Source organism: Leuresthes tenuis, unplaced genomic scaffold (assembly GCF_036924035.1).
Source record: "Leuresthes tenuis unplaced genomic scaffold, fLeuTen1.0.hap1 SCAF_1, whole genome shotgun sequence".
In the NCBI taxonomy this organism is placed as follows: Eukaryota; Metazoa; Chordata; class Actinopteri; order Atheriniformes; family Atherinopsidae; genus Leuresthes; species Leuresthes tenuis.
This window is the reverse complement of record NW_027325355.1, coordinates 12,199,626-12,222,484: the sequence shown is the minus strand read 5'-3', so window position 1 is coordinate 12,222,484 and position 22,859 is coordinate 12,199,626. Positions and strand designations below refer to the sequence as shown.

Below are 22,859 nucleotides of genomic sequence, written 5' to 3'. Positions count from 1 at the left end.
AGCTCCATTTTATTTGTCCATCTTGCCGGCTTATTGAAATCGTTAGTTGAGGTTGTGTTTCTGGTTTCTGCTTTGAGTACAACGGTTTGCAGAGCATTAGCATTAGCATTAGCAGGACATGCTAACTGTGTATGGCAGCCAGGTCATTTGAACTTTTTTACTCTTTAGTACATGTTCTGACTGCCCGTGTCCAGGTGCAGGAATCAAACCAATGACACAAAGCACTTTGAAGACATTTCTGCAAATGTTTGACCGCTACATGTATTCTTTTCTGGACTCACCTGCATGCAGCTTCCTGTAGTGATGTTCTGAAATGTGCTGAGGCTTCGAAGCGTGTGTGGAGTAATGGAGGGGACGGCTAACTTAATTTAGGGGAGGAGCCGAAAAGGATGACGTCCGCAACCTCACTACCCGTCCCAACCACGTGACTGCTTCCGTAAGTGCTTCAGATTTTGTCAGATTTATATACCCGAGTATTGACAAGCATAGAAACCCCTCAATCTCCATTTAAGATGTGTTTTTTTTATGGAGAGTTGCGGTCAGTTCAGGTTCAGGATACTAGAGTTTTGATAGCGTTAATATAGTTTGGAGATAGTTTGGGGAGTTAAGTGAGAGAGAGATAGTTTTGAGATTAGGGAGAGTGAGGAGAGAAGGATAAGTAAGAGGATGGAGCCAGCTAGGAAGAGGAAGATTTCCCCCGTGTGAGAATATTTTGATTTGATATGTCCTATTAAGGTAAAGCTTAATCTAACATATATCAGATGCATTAGGTTTGCTGATCAAGAACTGTATTTTCACAGTTTCTTAATGTATTCATATGTGAGGTGTTTACTGTGTTCCAAGGAGTTGGGGTACAATAACAACACCTCATGCATGCTAAGGCATTAACTTTCTTTGAGTAAAGTGACAGAAAAACACACACAACCTGCCATATCATATGATACTACCTTTCTGGGAGACTTTACACACAGAATACATTAAAAAATATTTCATCATACACATATGTGATAAGGGGATGAGAAATGGGTGGCGGTGAGCTCTCAGTGCCTGTGAGAGAGGGGAGGGGGGTGGGGGGAGGATTGGAGACAATAAAGCAGCAGGGGGTCTCTCAAACCTTGTGTAGAAGGTGTTGAGATCGTCAGCTAGTCCGGGGGAGGGGGCGACCACAGGGCTTCTACCTTTGTAGTGTCTGATGGTTCTGAGAGGACTCCACACAACTGCAGGGTCGTCGGTGCCTGAATCACTCTCCAGTCTGGCTCTATAGTCCTCTTTAGCATTTTTGATGGCCTTCTTGAGGCCCTGTCTGGCCAGCCTGAATGTGTCCATGTCACCCTCTCTGTATGCCTGCTCTTTCCGGCGCCTGAGCTCTCTGAGCTGCTTGGAGAACCAGGGCTTTTGGTTATTGTGCCTTGTGATGGTTTGGTTTGGAGGCAGACCTGCTCACAGAAGCTGATGTAGGAACATACAGTGTCAGAAAAGCTGCCGTTGTCATCCTCAGGGCCCATCAGTGACTCCCAGTCAGTAGACTCCATGCAGTCCTGAAGCATGTCCCTTGCCTCTGGAGTCCACCTCCTTACTGTAGTCCTGGATGGTTTGGCCCTTCTCAGTTGCTGCCTGTATGTGGGGACCATCTGTATGATGCAGTGGTCGGAGTGTCCAAGGGCAGCGTGGGGGATGGAGCGGTATGAGGGTTTTATGGTGGAGTAGAAGTGGTCCAGTGTGTTGCTGTCCTGCATGGCGCATGTCAGCAGCTGTTTGGAGCTCGTCAGTTCCTGGGAGAGGTTACACGAATTGAAATCTCTCATCACAAGAACTGCCGAGTTTGGCCGAGAGGTTTCCACAGTGGAGAAAAGAGCAGCTGAAACTTTGGTGACCGTGTTCACAGATGTACTTAGTTCACTCTTCTGATCACGTTAAGACCAGATGTGAACAGCTCCAGGGCGCCGTTAGAACCACTGTGTGTCATTCATTACTGTAAAAACTGTGCATCATCCTTTCCTCTTTCTTTATTCCAAGATCTTCTTCTCCACTTCAGCTTTTGGCTAAATCTAAACACAGCTCACATGTGTTTGGACATTAATAACATAGATCACAGTGACATATGCAACACTTCAGATAAGCAGCTGCCCCAGTATAATTACAGATGGTTAAAATCATTGTTATTTTATAATATTCTTTCATGAACTGTGAGAAGCATTACACAGAGGGTTCATCTCCAAAGCAGGAGTTTTGCTCTGTCTGCAGCCTTTTTATTCTAATGTCAATGACCAGTTCAGCAGGTGTGTCCCTCAGAGGAGCTGGAGGCAGCTGTTCAGGGCTACTTTTTTAGAAGAAGGTTTACTGATTGGAAAGGGGGCTCCTCACGGTGACACTTTGTGGGTAAGAGCCTGAATAAGGGCAACTTCTTCTTCTTCTTGGTTCTTGAAGACGTTTCATCTCTCATCTGAAAGGATTATTCAGTTTTGAACTAGTTGGTGGGAGTATGGACTTCTAAGCATCAGAGTGGTCTTTTACACCAACACGTTGTGCTACATTCAGTTCTTCACTGGCGAGGTTTCAATCTGAAGTTCCCTTAGATCAAATATGTCCACAAACACACAGATGCAAACAAAAAAAGTATTCAGACATAAATATTAACCATGGTAATGAGGTGTAGACTTATTTATTGACCTCCTTGCTTTGTTCACAGAAAGTTTCAAGAGTTTTTTCTCTCTCATGATCTAACTTTTCTCCGTCTGTGATATTGGCTTTTTTAGCGTGAGGTAAAAAGGATCCACAGGAGTCTGGAGGATGGACACAAATACAGGGAAATGAGAGGTATGCCTGACTGCACTGGGATGTTGTTTCCTCACCTGTGAGTCACTTTGGATCAAAGCATCTGCTAAATGACTAAATGGAAATGACATGAATGTCCATGATGACTGTACAGAAACATTCCACAGAACTGTGTATATGAGCTATCTTTGTAGAAACTGGAAGATATCTGTAACTGGAATTATGACTTGTCCTAATTCACTTACAGATATCCGTAGTTCACATAGCGGATATCTGCAACTGAATTGTAGATATCTGTAATGACAAACCCCATACACATGAATGGCAAAAGTGACGTTTGTCCTAAAAATAAATGTAGTGTTGGATATGCCTGGGACGATAACAAGTTTTGCTTGACGATATATTGTCCCACAAATTATTGCAGATTAAACGATATTATTGTCAACATATACTGTATATCATAATAATGCACACAGTTTAAATTAAAATAAACTTTTATTTCTGTGTTTTACACCATTGTAATTTTTAAGAACGTTTAAATATCCTCAATAAAACAAGAAATAAAATGGACTCTCAGTCTCCCTTAGCACATATTCAGTCTGCCTGTTAAACATTAAAATGGCTTGCCATACAGATCCACGGTCAGCACCTTGAACATCAGCAGTGAAAGAAGAAGATCAGATGAATCTGGAGACTGCAGGAAGATCTGCTGACAGTCTGCAGACTAATGTGAGAGAATAATATTTGTGTGTTTGTTATCCAGAAGAATTCAGACTGATGATGTCATTGTGAGCAGAGCACTGCTGGAAAGTGATATAACAGAGTGACCTAAATTAGGTGCCACGATTTGTGTGTGTGGTCATTCACAGTGTTAGCCTGATTCTTTCATTAGAAGCCCAAGAACAAGCTGGAGAAATCTTAAATTGTTAGTGATCACAGGTAAAGTATAGCAGCGCTGGACTCAGAGTGACAGAGCACTCGCAGGAAATCCTGAGCCGCGATATCCAGAAATATTTCATATTTATCTTCTTCACATTTATCTCACAGAGGTTTGATTTACACGCGACCAAGTAAAATTGGCCAGTTATTGGTGACATGAGCAGGCCAACCACCATCTTTGTCATGTTCTTTGGATGATATAAACAACGTGTGTGTGTGTGAGTGTATTTTCTAGGCATTTATCTAATGTACCAGACCTATCTGACACGATAGAGAAGCTTTGTCTGACCCAGTTATTTAGTTCCGTTATGCACTCTTAAAGTCTTGGCCTTTTCAAGGACATACATTACGTAGTATGAGCAGAGTGGAAAAGTACAAAATGGGAACATGGCTTATATAGAAAAATACATAATATGAATACATAATGTCTAAGAATAAAGCCAGTTATAACATCATTGATCCACTGACTGACGAAATCTGATTATACTTTGATTCAGGAGGCACAGTAAGATGTGCAGTGGAGTCATTACACAACTTTGGGAGTTTAAAAGAGAAGGAGCGGCAATGCCACTTCCAAAATAATAAAACCCCTCTGAAAATGTGAAAGGTTGGGAAAGCCAGCAATTTGGTCCACTTCAAACTTTCTGTCATGACAGTTTTCTGATACCATTTCTATTTATAATTCCTTTTTCTACTTGAAATGAGTAACAGATCCCATTTTTAGATTGGGAATGCTTTGTCATTGGAGAGCCTGCAGGACCTGACCGTACACAGCAGCACCATGCTGCAGACTGCAGGGTGTTTTAAACGTGTTGGGTCAATGGAGGAAAAGCATTCAGTTATGAATGATTACCTTCAGTGGTATTTAATTGATAGGAACCACACAGCAGTTGAAAGTAGTGTATTGTATTGCTTTTGCCTCGAGAGAGTTAAGGGTAAAACATGTGACTGCCTGTTACTTAACTCTGCTCTTAAACATCTAATATCCAGAGAGATCCAACAGTACACAAGTTTACGCATCTGCCACATATCCAAAATGTTTCCGGGGATATACGGGAAGATCTAATCTGTAACATATCCTAGGATACCCTCTATGTACACATCTATAGCAAATCCTAGTATTGGATATTGTTATAATTGCCTTTGTTCTTAGACATTATGTATTCATATTCTGTATTTTACTAAATAACCTATGTTCCTAGCTGGTACTTTTACACTCTGCTCATACTACACAATCGATGACCTTAGATAGTCCAAGACCTTAGGATGACATAGCAAGACGAAACAACTCGGTCAGACAAAACATCTCTATTGGAGTAGATAGGTCTGGTACATTAGATACACGCCTAAAACAGCACTAAGACACATTATTTATCACATCCAAAGAACACGAGGAGGACAGTACAACCTCTGTGAGATAAAGCTGAATATAAATATGGAATGCTTCTTGATATCGGGGCTCGGCCTGATGGATTTCCTGCGAGAGCTCTGTCACTCCGAGTCCAGCGCTGCAATATACTTTACATGTGACCACTAATAAATACTTTGTCATCCCCATAGACTGACTCATCACTATCCTGTAAGTGACACAAATACAGGACATTAAACATTATTCCACTTTCCCTGACTGGAAAACATCAGTGTCACATCCACATCCATCTCTACATTTTTAAAAAGATTGTAAAACCACAAACATAACACGACTGAATGGATCCTAAAGTGATGTCTGACAATGATAATCGCAATTTTAAAGTAGATCAAACTTTTAATTAAATACCCTTTGCAAACAACTTAAGTGTACATTTCTTCACATGTGGCTCCATATATACATCCATGGATAAAACTGCAGTGATGCATAAGCAACTATCTACTTCATGAGTTCCAATATTTTTTGCTTTTCACAGAAAGACAAGTTACATGAAGCCGGCATCCTGACAATGTGCTGTTGTTTTTCATTATATGAGATGAGATACTTTACTGTCTTTGTGTGAACACTCATTGTACCCGGTTACGGTGTATTACGTCCTCAGTCATTGCAATCTTGGGTGCTTGAATAGAAAGTAATTGACTACTTGCTTTTGGAAGATATTTCAGCTTTCTTCTGAATGAGCTGTTCAAATGCTAAATCCACACGTGGGGCGTTCAAGGCTTAGAAGCTGTTGTTTTTAACATTCATACAGTAGATATTATAACAGTCATTGTCTCAGTTGTATCACTGACACATAGACCATCCTGTTGGTCGTCTGGAACTACCGACCACATGAATGAGGAATGAAATAGCCTATTCATATGAGAGCTGAAACAATCAGGCACTTAGAACAACTGTTGCATAACATACAGCTTACCTCTTTTTCATCACTTTCAAGAGCAGCTGTTGTTTCCTTGTTTCCTCTTCCATTCTTTTGTTTAATTTCACACTTTTCCTTACTAAGTGCATTTTATGAGTAAATGATACTTGCAACTATAGGAAAATAAAGGTATTAACATGGTCATTACATTAATACTAAGACTTACACTTCTATTTTAATACTAAAGCTTATACTTGTATCTTAGCATACATTCTACTTATTTCTGCCACAAAGTACTAATAGTTAGTTTATCTTGATCCAAGTATGGAATAATGTCAAGTCATTCGCTCATGCTTACTTTTAATTTAGCAGAATACTAATCATATAGCACTGGAGTTTAAAAGTTTACAGTAAATAATATGTGTGCTCAATTGCATTACATTTATGTACCTTAAAGACATCCCTTTGCAAAATGTAGTATAGCTGAAGTTTATTTAATTAAGTATGTTATTAGTATAAGTATAGAAAGTATACTATGGACCATGTACTTGTAGTGAACTAGAAAGTATACTGACTCAATACTTCTTCAGACTAAACTTGAACATTCTTAAGTTTACAAAAGTGTACCCAAAGTATGACACCCCCCCCACCCCCCCCCCAAAAAAAAAAACAAAACATACCACTATCTGCCTCCCATTGTTGTGTAAAGAAGCCTAATTTTTGAGCTGTGTCCCTGCCAGCACCCCACCCCCACACAAAGGAAATTCTGCAGGCCAGCAACTCTGATGTGCCCTTCTGTAAGAATCACTGGCCATAAAAGGCACATTTGCTATTTTTCCACAATAACATTTGTAACAAAATCTGTGCTGGCATTTGACAAAGGCATAAGACAAATTGTGTTATCTGAGAAATAGCCTCTTTCAAGTTGACTATGTGGGTTTGATTATAGTTGATGTGCCCTTTTGTAAGACTCAATGGGCTTCATACAATTTAGATTCGATGAAGGAAGGGAGAGGAAGGGAGTGTCGTAAAAGGTGTGAATGTTGTGGGCGAGAAACAATCATAAATAGGGAATGCCTGGCACACAGACCCAGACTTCACGATGTCACAACCAAGGCAACCAAGAGGGATCAGTGCTCAGGAGGCTTTAGCAATTCTACAGAGCACGTCGGACTGTGAATCTAATGGTGGAGATGTGGACTTTGCATTTCAGAATGAAAACGTTGTCACAGATTCGTCAAGTGATGAGGATGCGACTTCTCTTGCACCAATAAATCCTCCAAAGAGGGGAGGATTTATTGGTGCAAGAGACGGGTGGTCAATTATGTGATTGAGCAGGACAGTTCAGACACAGAGGCCATGTCAGATGAGGAGGAAGACACGTGGCATGTAAATCCCCCTTGTAATAAAAAACAAAAAGTTGCAGATGTGGGCATAACACCTGGATCCACAGAAAAGGCGAAAGATGGCACTATGTGGTTCCACCGCAAAGTTGGAGACTTTTCTGCTCATGAAACTTCACAGATGGCATTTGATGGATCTGGAGGGCCAACAGAGTTTGCAACAAACAAAATCACGAGTCGCCTTCAAAGCTTCCTGTGTTTGTTGGATATCAGCATGTTGTTGACCATCAGAGACTGCACAATCCAGGAGGGCCCTAGAACAAATCCCAGCTGGCAGATGAGTGTCTTCGAGCTGATGGCGTTCCTCGCAATCCTTTTTCACAGGGCTGCCAAGGGCTACATTGGTGCCATGCGACTCATGTGGTCCAGTAGATTCAGAAACCCAGATGTCAAAGCCATAATGCCCCGTAACCGCTTTCTTGAAATAAAGCGGTACCTTCGCTTCGACAACAAGGACACCCGAAAGGAGCGCATACAAACGGACAAATGTGCAGCAATTTCAGACATCTGGCAGCGGTTTGTTCAGAAATGTGTGTCGTCCTACGGTCCAGGGCAGCATGTTACCGTGGATGAGCAGTTATTTCCTTCAAAGGTTCGTTGTCCCTTTCTGCAGTACACTGCATCAAAGCCTGACAAGTTTGGATTCAAGTTTTGGATTGTAATAGATCTGGACACAAAATACAAGTGTAATGCCATCCCTTACTTAGGGAAAGATCCCACTCGTCCGACGGGAGAGAGGCTGTCAGAGAATGTTGTTTTGAAATTGATGGAACCATTTATGGACCAGGGAAGGACTGTAACTATGGATAATTTCTTTACCTCTCTGTCTTTGGCTAACAGGCTTCTTCAACGAAAAACAACTCTGCTTGGCACCATCAACAAAAATCGTTGGGAGTTACCAGCAACTGCAAAGGAAACCTTGGGGCGCCAGTTGTACTCCACACAGGTGTTCACATCTGGAAGTGCTTTGCTGACGGTGTTTGCAACAAAAAAATCTGTTTGTCTTTTGAGCACCATGCATCAGAAAGTGGAAATTGTGGACACCCAAAAACAAAAAACAAACACTTTTGTTGATTACACCCATTTCAAAGGCGTTGATATCATGGGCCAGAAATCACGCAACCACTCGGTGCGTGCAGGAACACAGAGATGGCCCATGGCTGTGTTTTACAATCTGCTTGACATGGCTGTCACAAATGCACAGGTCTTGTACACAGCATGTACGGGATCCAAAGAAAGTCGCCAACTGTTCATGCTGGAGCTTGCAGAGGAACTTCAAAACAGGCTTTTGCAGGAAAAGGCACAAGGGGAAGAACGCAAACAGCAGCTTCGCGAGATGAGTTTCTCAGAAGAAAAAGACACAGTGCCAGGTGCGCATACTCTGCAATAATAACAGAAGCACCGAACTTTGTGTACGCTGCCGCAGATACACCTGTGGCAAATGTAGGAAAGACTCACCATGGGAATGTGGAAACTGCTAGATGGGACAACTGTATGCTACATTTCTGTGCTTTGTATAGCCTTCATATGTAGTGAGCCTACTTTTCTTAGTGTGAAATAAACATTTATTCTTCCTGAAGTTATATCGTCTGTTTGTAGTTTTTCCAAGCTGAAATTGTGTTTTTTGGGGCACTAATTCCAGTCCTCTGTCCTCTCACATTGTGAGCTTGGCAGAGTAAATTGTCATTGAAATTGAGGTTTACCTACAACCAAATTACCGTTCATGAATGATTTAGTATGTCCCTTCCTAAAATAACAGACCATTATTAAAACAAGTGTTATGACAAATAGAAATCATCTCACAAAATAAGGTGAATGTGAACATCTGTTAGTTGGCTAAATAAAATATAAATATGAAAAAGGGTCTGTCTTTGTACAGTCTGTGTACAACAGACATAACTCAACACACAGTATGTTGGGCTGATCAGAGTTCATTCAAACAGCAGTTTGGCCTTTGTCATTAACCTCACAGCAACCTCAGTGGGGGTGGAGTGGCTAATCACAATACAATGGAGACAGTTAGCACCTTGAGAGGATTACACAATTTTTGCAGAGGGGAGGGGATCTTCGTACACGGCGAAGAAGCTCGTCAAATCGGCCCGTTGATATTCAAAAGTATCAAAAGTGCACTTGTTCAGGTCCCTCAGTGGGTGAACCAGTGTTGTAAATTCACTCGTTCCCAGCCTTGACCAGTTTAGTGGTCGTACAGACCACCTCCGCAAACGTCTTTTCTGTCGCCTGCGCTTCAACATTTGCGATATAAGCATTTGTTCTTCAGTATTGATGAGCTCCAACTACAAATACAGCTGCTCCACCTCTATTGCCGTAGTTTACTGTTGTTAACTGTGACCGGAAGAAAAAGCAAGGATTCGGCTATAACCCCTGAAACCACACAAACACAGCCACACACCCCTAGCAGCATGGTGAATTGCAGAGAAACACGGTCCCTCAATGCAGAACTTTGAATGCTCAATGACGGCGTCACACCCAATACTGTCGACGTGACGCAGAAACATAAAGTACATGAAGTGTTATCTGAGCAACACAGAAATCTCTGATCACACTAATCTGCTCAGCTGGGTTTTCTCACTTCTGAACAGATGTTTGCTGTGAAGCGTTTTGTTGTTTCCTGCCAACTGAAAAAGGCTGGAAAAGAAGTCATTCTGCTGTTTTATGCTGTTTGTGTTTTCAGTGTGGACAAGAGTGGAAAAAACACCACAGTAAGTCCATCTTAAGATGCAGCTTCTTTTCTACACAGAGACAAAGAGACAAAGAGGGTTTCTATCAGGCTCAGCCTGAAGATGCCAGTCAGTATACAGAGCTCGATAGAAAGATTATGATCAAACATGTCTGATGCAGTCTTAAGAAACCTTTAATCTGTAATATCTACATGTGAGTTAAGAGCTAATATTGGACTCTTCTCTGGACTCTGGTCCAGCCAGCCAGGAGTACAGAAAGTTTGCAGGTTAGGGGTCAGCTTTAGTTTTCAGGCAGCTGAACTCTGCAGGTTTTTACCTCTTCTGAAGTCCAACAGCCGTATGAGAGCTCATGTTTCATGTCACGCACTTGAATGCATCAGTCTGAAGATTCAGGTGAGCATTTCAGCAGAAGATCATGATTTATGAATTTCAAGCTGCTGCAGAGCAGGGCTGATTCTATAAATATAAATGAAAAGCATGAAAATACTATGAAACATAGCAACATTTACATTTCTTGTCAACAACCCCTTGAACAGTCCTGCCTGGATTGAGGTGAAACCAGCACTGTTCCCTTGTTCCCTCCCCAAGCTGGAGGGAACAAGCTCCCCAAGCTGATCTAAAGCTGGGAGGATGTGTGAAACCATTGTGTGATAGTAGAGGAGCTCTTAAGTGAAGATCAGCTGATCAGCTGCAACAAAAGGAGGTGGAACTAGTTTGGTATCACAGCACAGACGGTGTTTCTGCTCTGAGAGTCACACACTGCTCTGCCAAATGGAGGAAATGGCTCAGAAAAGGGTTAAACTGGACCTGGAAACCTTCTCTTGTTCGATCTGTCTGGATCTACTGAAGGATCCGGTGACTATTCCCTGTGGACACAGCTACTGCATGAACTGTATTAAAGGCTACTGGAATGGAAAGAATAAGAAGGGAATTCCCAGATGCCCTCATTGCAGGAAAACTTTCACACCGAGGCCTGTCCTGGAGAAAAGCACCATGTTAGCTGATTTAGTGGAGCAGCTGAAGAAGACTGGACTCCAAGCTGCTCCTGCTGATCTCTGCCATGCTGGACCTGAAGATGTGGCCTGTGATTTCTGCTCTGGAAGAAAACTGAAAGCCATCAAGTCCTGTTTATTCTGTCTGGCCTCTTACTGTGAGAAACACCTTCAGCCTCATTATGATGTGACTCCATTCAAGAAACACAAGCTGGTGGAGCCCTCCAAGAGCCTCCAGGAGAACATCTGCTGTCGTCATGATGAGGTGATGAAGATGTTCTGCCGTACTGATCAGAAGTCTATCTGTTATCTCTGCCCTGTGGATGATCATAAAGGCCACGACACAGTGTCAGCTGCAGCAGAAAGGACTGAGAGGCAGAGAGAGCTGGAGGGGAGTCGACAACAAATCCAGCAGAGAATCCAGGACAGAGAGAAAGATGTGAAGCTGCTTCAACAGGAGGTGGAGGCCATCAATCAGTCTGCTGATAAAACAGTGGAGGACAGTGAGAACATCTTCACCGAGCTGATCCGTCTCATCCACAAAAGAAGCTCTGATGTGAAGCAGCAGCTCAGATCCCAGCAGCAAACTGAAGTGAGTCGAGTCAAAGAGCTTCAGGAGAAGCTGGAGCAGGAGATCACTGAGCTGAAGAGGAAAGATGCTGAGCTGAAGCAGCTCTCACACACAGACGATCACAACCAGTTTCTACACAACTACCCCTCAGTGTCAGCCCTCAGTGAGTCCACACACTCATCCAGCATCAATACCCGTCCTCTGAGGTACTTTGAGGATGTGACAGCAGCTGCGTCAGAGCTCAGAGAGAAACTACAGGACATTCTGAGAGAGAAATGGACAAACAGCTCACTGACAGTCACTGAAGTGGATGTTTTACTGCCACAACCAGAACCAGAGCCAAAGAGCAGAGCTGCCTTCTTAAAATATTCATGTGACATCACACTGGATCCAAACACAGCAAACACATACCTGTTAGTGTCAGAGGGGAACAGAAAAGTGACAGTAATGAAACAACCTCAGTCTTATTCTGCTCATCCAGACAGATTCACGGAATGGTGTCAGGTCCTGAGCAGAGAGAGTCTGACTGGACGCTGTTACTGGGAGGTGGAGAGGAGAGGGGGAGGAGCTGATGTAGCAGTCGCATACAAGAACATCAGCAGAACAGGGAATGAATGTGGATTTGGACGTAATGACAAATCTTGGGCATTAAAATGTTCCCAAAACAGTTTTGAATTTTGCTCCAACAAGATGAAAGCCTCCATCTCAGGTCCTCAGTCCTCCAGAGTAGGAGTGTACCTGGATCACAGAGCAGGTATTCTGTCCTTCTACAGCGTCTCTGAAGCCATGACTCTCCTCCACAGAGTCCAGACCACATTCACTCAGCCGCTCTATGCTGGAGTTAGGATTGGATGGACTGGAGCCACAGCTGAGCTGTGTGAAGTGAAATAAAGGTATTCAGTCAGTTTGTTGCTGAGAGTTCATTGCTGTGATGTCTCTGCGCTGCTGTTCTGTTGTTTATTTGCTGCTTTTTCCTGTTTGTGCAGCCATGGAGGATATCACTGCTAATGCTGAGTTTTATTCACAGAAAGATTTCTCCACATGAAAATCTAAACTTCTCTGAGCTCTGAATGTTAGTTGAATCCTTGTGTTGATGTGTTTGTATGTTGTTGTTTCTCTTCCACTTCATGGAGCCAAACAGAGAAATCAGCAGACCTTCCTTTATCACAGATTCTTTTCACATCTCATCACTTTGTAAATGTGAAAATAATTCTGCAGTTAAACTTACTTTGATCTGTTTCAGAGATCAAATGTTGCTGCTGCTTTGAAAACTCTCAGTAATGATCTACTTGGTAACCCAGAAACTAAATGTTCTGATTCTGGATGTTTTTCTGGAAATAATAAATTGTGGATTCATCCTGATCATGAATTGTGTTTCTGTGAAAATGGGAGTGAGGCTGTCACACCACCAGCATCCCTCATGGTGGCAACACACGGCTGCAACAAGTAACTGCTTTGTTTCAGAGATATTTGTTGAAAGCCATCTGTGGCTGGAAGAGTTGCTTTGGTTCAGGATCATATTCTGGGTTTCACCTGTTTGCTCACAAATCTTCAAACTTGTTTCTGAACGTGTTCTGAGATGTTGGAAGAAACTCAGAAAACAAAAAGAACGACATGAAACCTCAAAGTGATTCAAATCAAAGCTAAATGTAACAATATTATATGATGTAAGTCATTACAGGAGATGTAATTTGTTCTCAGAGACAAGAAGTGGACGAAGAATTCTTGGACAAAAGTCACAGAATCAGAACCACAGAGATTTTGTTTCAGGTAAAAACTGTAGATTTACTTTTTATTTTTACTCAAACTACAAAAACATTTGAATGAAAACATACCTGAATGTAAAAAATAGAATAAATGAGGCAGAATGGCACACTTTGGAATAACGTGTTATGGAATGATTAAAGGTGATGTGTGTGATCTTACATCATATTCTATGATCTGATTCTGTTCTTTCTGATGTTTTTTAGTATTAGTCTGAATGTGCTGAAGTTATCAGATGAATGTAGTGGACTAAAAGGTACAACAGAGTCTCTGAATGTGGTGGAGCACAAATAGAAAGTAGCACAAGCTAAAAATACTGAAAACATTGTAATTATGTTCAGTATATTTAGTCACTTTCTGCTGCTGTCAGCGATGGACTTTTCAAAGAAATCTGACTCAGCTCTGATCATTAATGAGAATATGATGAAGAAAGGATCATGTCATCCAAATGAGTGAAAAGGTTTTGTGGTGGGGCTGAGAACTGTTTACCTCTCATTGTTCTGTTCCACGTATTGTTTTTGGATCGTCACAGGTACGAGTTTGGGTGGAGCGGGTCAGAGTAAAGTGGAGTTTCCAGCAGACTCCTCAGTTTCAGTCGGGTTTGGAGACCACAGATGGAGAGGTGACTGCGCTGTTTGGTCTGCCACTTATTGATAAAGTTAAAGTTTACAAAAAACAAACAATAACAGGAAGAAGTTCCCTGAAAGCAGCATCAGTGTTACAGGTTGTGAGTCCTGTGAACAAACTGACACAGTGTGATATTACAGATGTTTAAATCTCTCTTTTCTCATGTCGTCCTGCAGGTTCACAGCTGAAATCTGAAAACTAACAGAGGACGCCTTCATCCTGCTCACAGGGATGTAGAGGAGGTTTAAGCTCCTGTTCTGTTCATTCAGACTGAACTCTGCCTGTGTTCTGCTCACTTTGACTCAGAACATCTTCGCTGATTTTAAGTCGTAATACAGACATATTACCTAAAGTCTCTTTCAAGTATTCACAGCTTGTAGGCCTCATTGAACTGAGTTTATAAAACTAATTTCAATCAACCCAAGAACACCCTCAGACATATACTGGTTCATCCAAAGGATTAAACACCCGAACACAAACTGGGTGGTGTTGTGTGTGCAGACCTCTTTATAGGAGAGACCAAACAACAGCTCCACGAGCGCATGGCACAACATAGGAGAGCCACCTCTTCAGGTCAAACTCAGCAGTGCACCTACATCCCAAGGAGAAGGGACACTCTTTTGAGGACAGTAATGGATAAAACCATTACGGTGTGTAGGCACTGTGGCACAAGAAAGTCAAATAATAGTGGAAACACATAAAGCATGGCCACGTATTTGAAGCAACATCACCCCAGTGTTTCACTGACAGGAGTGAAAACGGAGGCTGCTCAACAACGGCATATCACCGCGGCAATTATGCAGTCCCATGTTGCACAATCCAACCGGGTTAAAGCCATCGCAAATGGTATGGGTGTGTTTATAGGAAGGAAATATGCCTTTTTATGTTGCACTTTAAGTTGTTTTCCATTAATTATGTTAAAAAGAAGATATTATGCCTTGTGCACATTAAGATGCTTTTATATATTTTAATTTAATTATTTAAAAGTGTTAATAAACAAAAAGATTAAACTTATGTTTATTTGTCTCGTCTTTTTTTTTTTTTTTTGCCGATACAAAAAATGATCCGATCCATGACTCTGATCCGCGAACCGTGAGATTTTTGATCCGTTGCACCCCTAATTTAAACCAATCATTTATCTGCAGCGACTACACTGGTGTCTCTTCAGGTTAGATAATTGAGTGAAAGCTGCTCCACACTGACCACAGCTGTAAGGTTTTTCTCCTGTGTGAATACGTTGGTGTCTCTTTAGACTAGATAATTCAGTGAAAGCTGCCCCACACTGACCACAGCTGTATGGTTTCTCTCCTGTGTGAATACGTTGGTGTCTCTTTAGACTAGATAATTCAGTGAAAGCTGCCCCACACTGACCACAGCTGTAAGGTTTTTCTCCTGTGTGAATATGTTGGTGTGTCTTAAGACGGGAAAATGTAGTGAAAGTTGCTCCACACTGACCACAGCTGTAAGGTTTCTCTCCTGTGTGAATACGTTGGTGTGTCTTCAGATTAGATAATTGAGTGAAAGCTGTCCCACACTGACCACAGCTGTAAGGTTTCTCTCCTGTGTGAATATGTTGATGTGTCTTAAGATGGGAAGATGTAGCTAAAGCTGCTCCACACTGACCACAGCTATAAGGTTTCTCTCCTGTGTGAATACGTTGATGTGTCTTAAGATGGGAAGATGTAGCGAAAGCTGCCCCACACTGACCACAGCTGTAAGGTTTCTCTCCAGTATGAAGCCTGTGATGATACCTCAGCTGTGACGATCTTTTGAAAACTTTCCCACAGTGCTTACAGCAGTGCCATCTTGATCCCTCTTTGGCTATAAGTTTCTGCAATGACAGACAGGAAGAAGAATGAGATGTTTTTCAAAGCCAAAGTCAGCTTCATTGTCAATTGTGTAATTCATAGACATATTTACTTTCGGTCTCTCTAACAACACAGTAAAATAAAATAAAACTGAATAAAAAAAGTCTTAATATAAGAAAATATTAAAAGAAGTATAAGGATAAAAAGTATCAAATATATGCTAGTATGTGCAAAAAAGTAGCTACAACAATAAGCTATAAGTATAAAATGTAAGTACAAATAACAGACCATGTATGCAGTAATAAGGTAGAGTGCTGTGCAATGTAAAAAATATTAAGTAGTATGTAACATGAAGTTCACACAAAAGATTTCTCTAAGCTATCCTACACTAACCAACATATTCTAACTGGACCTTGACAGACAGAGCTGCACACGTTCAGGGTTTTTTGCTTTTTTACTAATTATATTTTGTCATGATGAACTTCTGGAAAGGAACTTGTGGTACAACATTTCTAAATGATAGAAGGAAGCACAGGCTTGTCCAAGTTGTTCACTTAAACATTATGTAGAGGTTGGGCTGAAAAAGGTTGATGACCACTGGTTTAAATCAGGAGATCCCAACCAGTCAATTGCGTTCAGAGGCGGAGTGGCCATAGGGACAACCGGGAGATTTCCCGGTTGGCCAATGAGCTCAAGAGAACCAGCCTGCAGACTGTCCTGCGCAGCCGTGTGAAGTTCATGAGCGGCACATTGAGTTAAAACTGTTGTCAATCAAGCCTGTTCCCGTGAATATCTCCAAGATTTCCGACAGCTATGGAAGTAGTCCCGATTAACTTCCAACCAATATATATATATATATATATATATATATATATATATATATATATATATATATATATATATATATACACACACATACATACACACACACATATATATACATGAATGAGATGAATGAGCGGCTGTCAGAGAAAGCGGGCAAGATTGAAGTAGCGGATGTTCATACGGTCGAAGAGGAATCGGAATTGCATGTTAGTTTTGCTCTGTGTCACACCTGATGGAGGGAAATAAGAGAAAGGAGAAAGGAGAGCCCGAATGAAGAAGAAGCGGATGCTGGAGGAGAGTGCATCAAAATGGTAAAAAATTATGGATTTATTCCGAAACAACCAGGCGTCAATTAGTGATGCAGGTGAGTTGACAGGACACATTGTTGCAAATTACCATAACATTTGAGCTGAGTTCCTCAGTGGGGGCGGTGTCGTCATATCACCGTGGCTACGGCCGCACGCAAGTCCTTACATTTTGTTTGCGTAGTTGATATATGGGAGGTGGAGGGGATGGGTTTGGCCAGTTGTGGGCCAGTGCAGTCAGAATTGTCCTGGTGGATTTTTGTGTCCCACTCCACTCCTGATCGCAGTCGAAGGTCGAAAATTGACAGCTGTCAACAGTAGCAAGCAGCTAGCGATCAGAGCAGTTACGCACTCCTAAACGTTAACACGGCTGAGGGGAAACCGAGACCAAGACCTACCATTTTCAGGGTAAGGCCGCAACTATTGCGTCAGTCACGTCCTTGCTAAACACAAGAAGCCATTCAAAGACGGCGAAATTGTGAAGGAAGCCTTTCTCGAAGCAGCAGTACGGGCCTCACCAGTGGGTTCATTGCACTGTGCAAAGAAAGTGAATCTTCCTCGGATATCTTGAATGATCATTGTATAATTCACCAGCAAGCGTTGGGTGGAAAGATTTTAAATATGAAAGACGTGATGAATATTGCAATGAAGATTTTGTGTTCAGTTCAGGCCAGGAGTCTGCAGAGAAGGCTTTTCCATGCTCACTTAGAGGAGAATGATGCTGAGCACACAGACCTGCTGCTTCACACGGATGTTAGGTGGTTAAGCAGAGGGAAAGTTTTACCAGATTTATGGAGCTGTTCCCTGAAATCAAGAACTTCCTGAAGCTTTCAAAACATGTGGATTACCATACAAAGCCAGAGTTGCTTTTAGATGCATCTTTCCTCACTGAAAGTGAACAAGTTTAAAAGCAGGCTGCAGAGTGGTAACCTGCACAACTTCCCTCACATGTAAGCAGAAGTATAACGTTACGGTAAAGGTGTGACACAGCTTGACAGTGCACATTATCAGGAGCATGTTCAGAGCATCTTGTAAGAGTTTGAGAGGCGTTTTACTGACTTTGTATCCATCGAGCAGTCAGCCAACTGTTATCCATTACAGTACAGGTATCGGTGTTGATGACAATGCCGTCAAAGTCAAATAACTTTTTGACCTGGAAAGCTCTGCTTTTGAGGATGAGATTCTGACATTGCAAAATGACATTGAGATCAACCTGGAGAGCATGTAGTGTTCTGGAAACTACTGGTGGAGGAGAAGTATCCCAGTCTCAGAAGATGTGCCTTGAACCTGACAGCTCTTTTTGGATCAACTTATTTGTGCAAGTCTGTGTGTGTTTGAGAGGGTTTTTGATGTGATGTGTAGTGGTTGTGTGACAACAAGAAAAAGTGTTGTGTGGTTAGTTACTGCAGGTTGGAAATGATGGGTGTGGGTTTGTGATATTGACACTGGACTGGTAGATCTCGGGTGGTTGCTGAACTTGAAAAGTAGATCTTAGGTCAAACAAGGTTGGGCACCCCTGGTTTAAATGAATAAAAGTAACAGTGGTGGTAATACATGACATTCTTTAAACTAACCCTTTGTTCCAGCTTACAACCCAGAGGTCTGCAGCCATTGAGCTCAACAGCCATCAGAGAAACACTGTTTTAACTCAGCCTTCGTTTCTCTCTAAAATAACTCTTCACATTGAGATAGAGTTCTACAAACCTGTCATCTAACCATTAAAGACCCAGAAGTATTACCACCACCAGGTTTAATTCATGTAATCCAGAGACTTTAAACACAAATAATGGAGATTAGCTCCTGAACCTCTCAAATCTGAAGACTGAGAGCCAGAAAACGTCCCACCACAACAATCTGGCCACTGAGTTTCTTCCAGCAGATCATTCAGCCTGCAGCACATGTTCAGTCTAAGCACATCTGTATCAGAGAGAGGAGATGAAACCAAGAAACACTTTTTCCACATTTGAAGTAAAAGCAGAACAAGCGGACGATACACGGAGCCTCGACACTCGTCCTCGTGTCTTTAATGTCCTCCACACTGACCTGTAGCCCGGTGGAACCAGAGGATGAGCCGGCTCTGTTCTTGGTGGAGGGGTTTGGATTCTGGTTCTGCTGCTCCATTCTGGTCCTGGTCCTCCGACTGATGGACTCTGTCTGCAACTGTCAGTACATACAATAAGATCCAGCGGTGGCGTGCAGAATGTTAAACCACACTAAGGACCCACTAAGGTCACAGTTCAAAATATTTAAAATTCTGTTAAATTCAGAATAGAATTTAAGATTCTTCTCCTCACATATAAAGCTCTTAATGATCGAGCTCCATCATATCTTAAAATATCTCATTGTAAAATATTTTCCTAACAGAGCACTTCACTCCCAAACTGCAGGTTTACTTGTTGTTCCCAGAGTTTCTAAAAGTAGAATGGGAGGCCGAGCCTTCAGTTATCAGGCCCCTCTCTTGTGGAATAAGCTGCCAGTAAATGTCTGGGAAGCAGACACCTTTTCCACTTTTAAGATTAGGCTTAAAACTTCCCTTTTTGATAAAGCTTATAGTTAGGGATGGCTCAGGTAATCCTGAAACATCCCATAGTTATGCTGCTATAGGCCCAGACTGCTGGGGGACCTCATCTGTCACACCTTTCCTCTCTCAAACCCCAGCAAGTCGAGGCAGATGGCCTCACTTTCTGAGTCTGGTTCTGCCAGAGGTTTCTTCCTGTTAAAAGGGAGTCGTGTCTCTCAGGACGGGAGATTGGACCGAAGACAAGTTTCAGTGCAATCTGTTGGTTTCCTTAGCTAGGCTGTTGTTTTTGAATTGGCTCTAGATTTCTAGAGCCAATTAATTGGATTGGATAATTGGATTATTTTTAAATAAATTAATTGGATTTAATTGGATTATGATAACAATGAATTTAACTCCAATCGGCTTGAATTAGACTATATTAAGTGCCTTGAGATGAAATTTGTTGTAATTTAGCACTATATAAATAAAACTGAATTTAACTCATGAGAGTCGTGTTTGTTTCCTGCCGTGTCCATAGCGATAGCGGCGCACCAGAGAAATGTATAATATAATTTTTTTTCAGCGCAAGAAATACAATGTGTGGGGGAGTGTGTGACTAAAGACCGATAAACGTGAATGTCACGCTCAATTAGAGTTGTCACGATACCAAAATAAGTAACCAAGATACTCTACCAGACAAAGTCTCACGGTTCCGGGTATTATCGCGATACTGTAGCCTTTTTTTTTATTATTATTATTTTTATGAACTTCAATGTATTTGTACAAGTTATAAATACTTATTAATTACGTATGTTGTTATGTGCATGATAAACATAATACTAATATAAATAATCAACATAAGATAACAAATCCTTTTAAAAAAATGTATTTGACAATAATGATGCTTCTCCATCATAATAAAACAGAGGACAAAATACAATAAACATTGTAAAATGATTCCCTTTTTATGTATTTTCTAGGTGCTTTGACATCTTTTAACTCTTCATTCTTCAGCCTGTACACGCAGAATATAGCCTAATATAAGCCAATTAGAAAATAAACAGGGCATACCAACCTGGTATTCAACATGTAAATCTGGGTGACGACACTGCAGGTGTTTTATGAGGTTAGAAGTGTTGCCTCCTTTGGCTCCTATAGCTTGGTGGCAGCGCCTGCACAGTAATGGCCATCGTCTATTTACTTTACCGTGTGTGCCTTGTTTAAACCCAAAATAGCTCCAAATGTGGCTTTAGGAGTTTGTTTTTAGTGGTGCCACAAGCACGCTGCGGCAGACTTACCGCTCGGGCTCGGGCCCGGTGCCTCTGAAATAAGGTCTAGAATTAAAAATACTGGAGTTCCCCTTTAAGTCCCACTTTAAGATCTAAGCATGAGATGTGGCATGTGTACATTAAACACATCAGATCACATGTTTTCGCTCCACAGTTTTATCAATAAGCCAAATGATATCCAGATCAGCCTGGAAATAACTATTTTAGATTTTACAATGATAATCATACTTTTTAAATCATAAAAAATTTCTGCAAAACTACAGAAATAAGTTTAGAAAACTGCAGCTTTAGTGGAAAATGTGACAAGATGGTCAAAACTGTCCATAAAGATAAGAAAAGAGGAAGAAAAAGGGCCAGAAGTCTGTTTCACACACAGCTAAAATGATAAAGCTCCATTTTACTTGTCCATCTGGCCGGCTTATTGAAATCTATAGCTCAAGTGTTTCTGGTATTGTGCACTGCTTTGAGCACAATACCATTTAGGGGAGGAGCCGAAAATGATGACGTCAGGAGCCTCGCTACCTGGCCGTTCCACGTGACTGCTTAAGGAAGCGGTTCAGATTTTGCCGAGAGTACTGACAGGCATATAAAACCCTCAGTCTCCATTTAAAATGTGTTTTTTCGATGAAGAAGTCAGTTCAGGGTTTGGATAGAGTTTGGATACTAGAGTTTGGATAGCGTTAATAAAGTTTGGAGATAGTTTGTGGAGTTAAGTGAGAGAGAGATAGTTTTGAGATTGAGCAGAGTGAGGAGAGAACGATATGCAAGAGGATGGAGCCAGCTTGGAAGAGGAGGATTTCAGCCTGAATGTGTCCATGTCACCCTCTCTGTACGCCTGCTCTTTCCGGCGCCTGAGCTCTCTGAGCTGCTTGGAGAACCAGGGCTTTTGGTTATTGTGCCTTGTGATGGTTTTGGTTGGGAAGCAGACCTGCTCACAGAAGCTGATGCAGGAACATACAGTGTCAGAAAAGCTGCCGTTGTCATCCTCAGGGCCCCTCAGTGACTCCCAGTCAGTAGTCCTGAAGCATGTCCCTTGCCTCTGGAGTCCACCTCCTTACTGTAGTCCTGGATGGTTTGGCCCTTCTCAGTTGCTGCCTGTATGTGGGGACCATCTGTATGATGCAGTGGTCGGAGTGTCCAAGGGCAGCGTGGGGGATGGAGCGGTATGAGGGTTTTATGGTGGAGTAGAAGTGGTCCAGTGTGTTGCTGTCCTGCATGGCGCATGTCACCAGCTGTTTGGAGCTCGTCAGTTCCTGGGAGAGGTTACATGAGTTGAAATCTCTCATCACAAGAACTACAGAGTTTGGCCGAGAGGTTTCCACAGTGGAGAAAGGAGCTGCTGGATCTTTGTTGAACGTGTTCACAGATGTACTTAGTTCACTTTTCTGATCACGTTAAGACCAGATGTGAACAGCTCCAGGGCGCCGTTAGAACCACTGTGTGTCATTCATTACTGTAAAAACTGTGCACCATCCTTTCCTCTTTCTTTATTCCAAGATCTTCTTCTCCACTTCAGCTTTTGGCTAAATCTAAACACAGCTCACATGTGTTTGGACATTAATAACACAGATCACAGTGACATATTCAACACTTCAGATAAGCAGCTGCCCCAGTATAATTACAGATGGTTAAAATCATTGTTATTTTATAATATTCTTTCATGAACTGTGAGAAGCATTACACAGAGGGTTCATCTCCAAAGCAGGAGTTTTGCTCTGTCTGCAGCCTTTTTATTCTAATGTCAATGACCAGTTTAGCAGGTGTGTCCCTCAGAGGAGCTGGAGGCAGCTGTTCAGGGCTACTTTTTTAGAAGAAGGTTTACTGATTGGAAAGGGGGCTCCTCACGGTGACACTTTGTGGGTAAGAGCCTGAATAAGGGCAACTTCTTCTTCTTCTTGGTTCTTGAAGACGTTTCATCTCTCACCTGAAAGGATTATTCAGTTTTAAACTAGTTGGTGGGAGTATGGACTTCTAAGCATCAGAGTGGTCTTTTACACCAACACGTTGTGCTACATTCAGTTCTTCACTGGCGAGGTTTCAATCTGAAGTTCCCTTAGATCAAATATGTCCACAA

The 22,859-nt window shown here is 41.9% G+C and overlaps 3 protein-coding genes across 3 annotated transcripts in view; 2 read left to right on the top strand and 1 right to left on the bottom strand.

Annotated features, from left to right (window-relative positions):
• Positions 1 to 22,859, top strand: part of LOC140291809 (NLR family CARD domain-containing protein 3-like) — a 562,338-nt gene that overhangs the window by 338,407 nt on the left and 201,072 nt on the right. The window lies entirely within an intron of this gene.
• LOC140292076 (tripartite motif-containing protein 16-like) lies at positions 10,885 to 12,958 on the top strand. Its single transcript, XM_072379461.1, has one exon. The coding sequence runs from the start codon at positions 10,885 to 10,887 to the stop codon at positions 12,556 to 12,558; it is 1,674 nt and encodes a 557-aa protein (XP_072235562.1). The 3' UTR covers positions 12,559 to 12,958.
• Positions 15,194 to 17,526, bottom strand: LOC140295680 (uncharacterized). Its single transcript, XM_072379674.1, has 3 exons — positions 17,515 to 17,526; positions 17,166 to 17,324; positions 15,194 to 15,889 (listed from the first exon to the last, which is right to left on the bottom strand). Exons 1-3 carry the CDS (start codon positions 17,524 to 17,526, stop codon positions 15,194 to 15,196), a joined length of 867 nt encoding a protein of 288 aa, XP_072235775.1.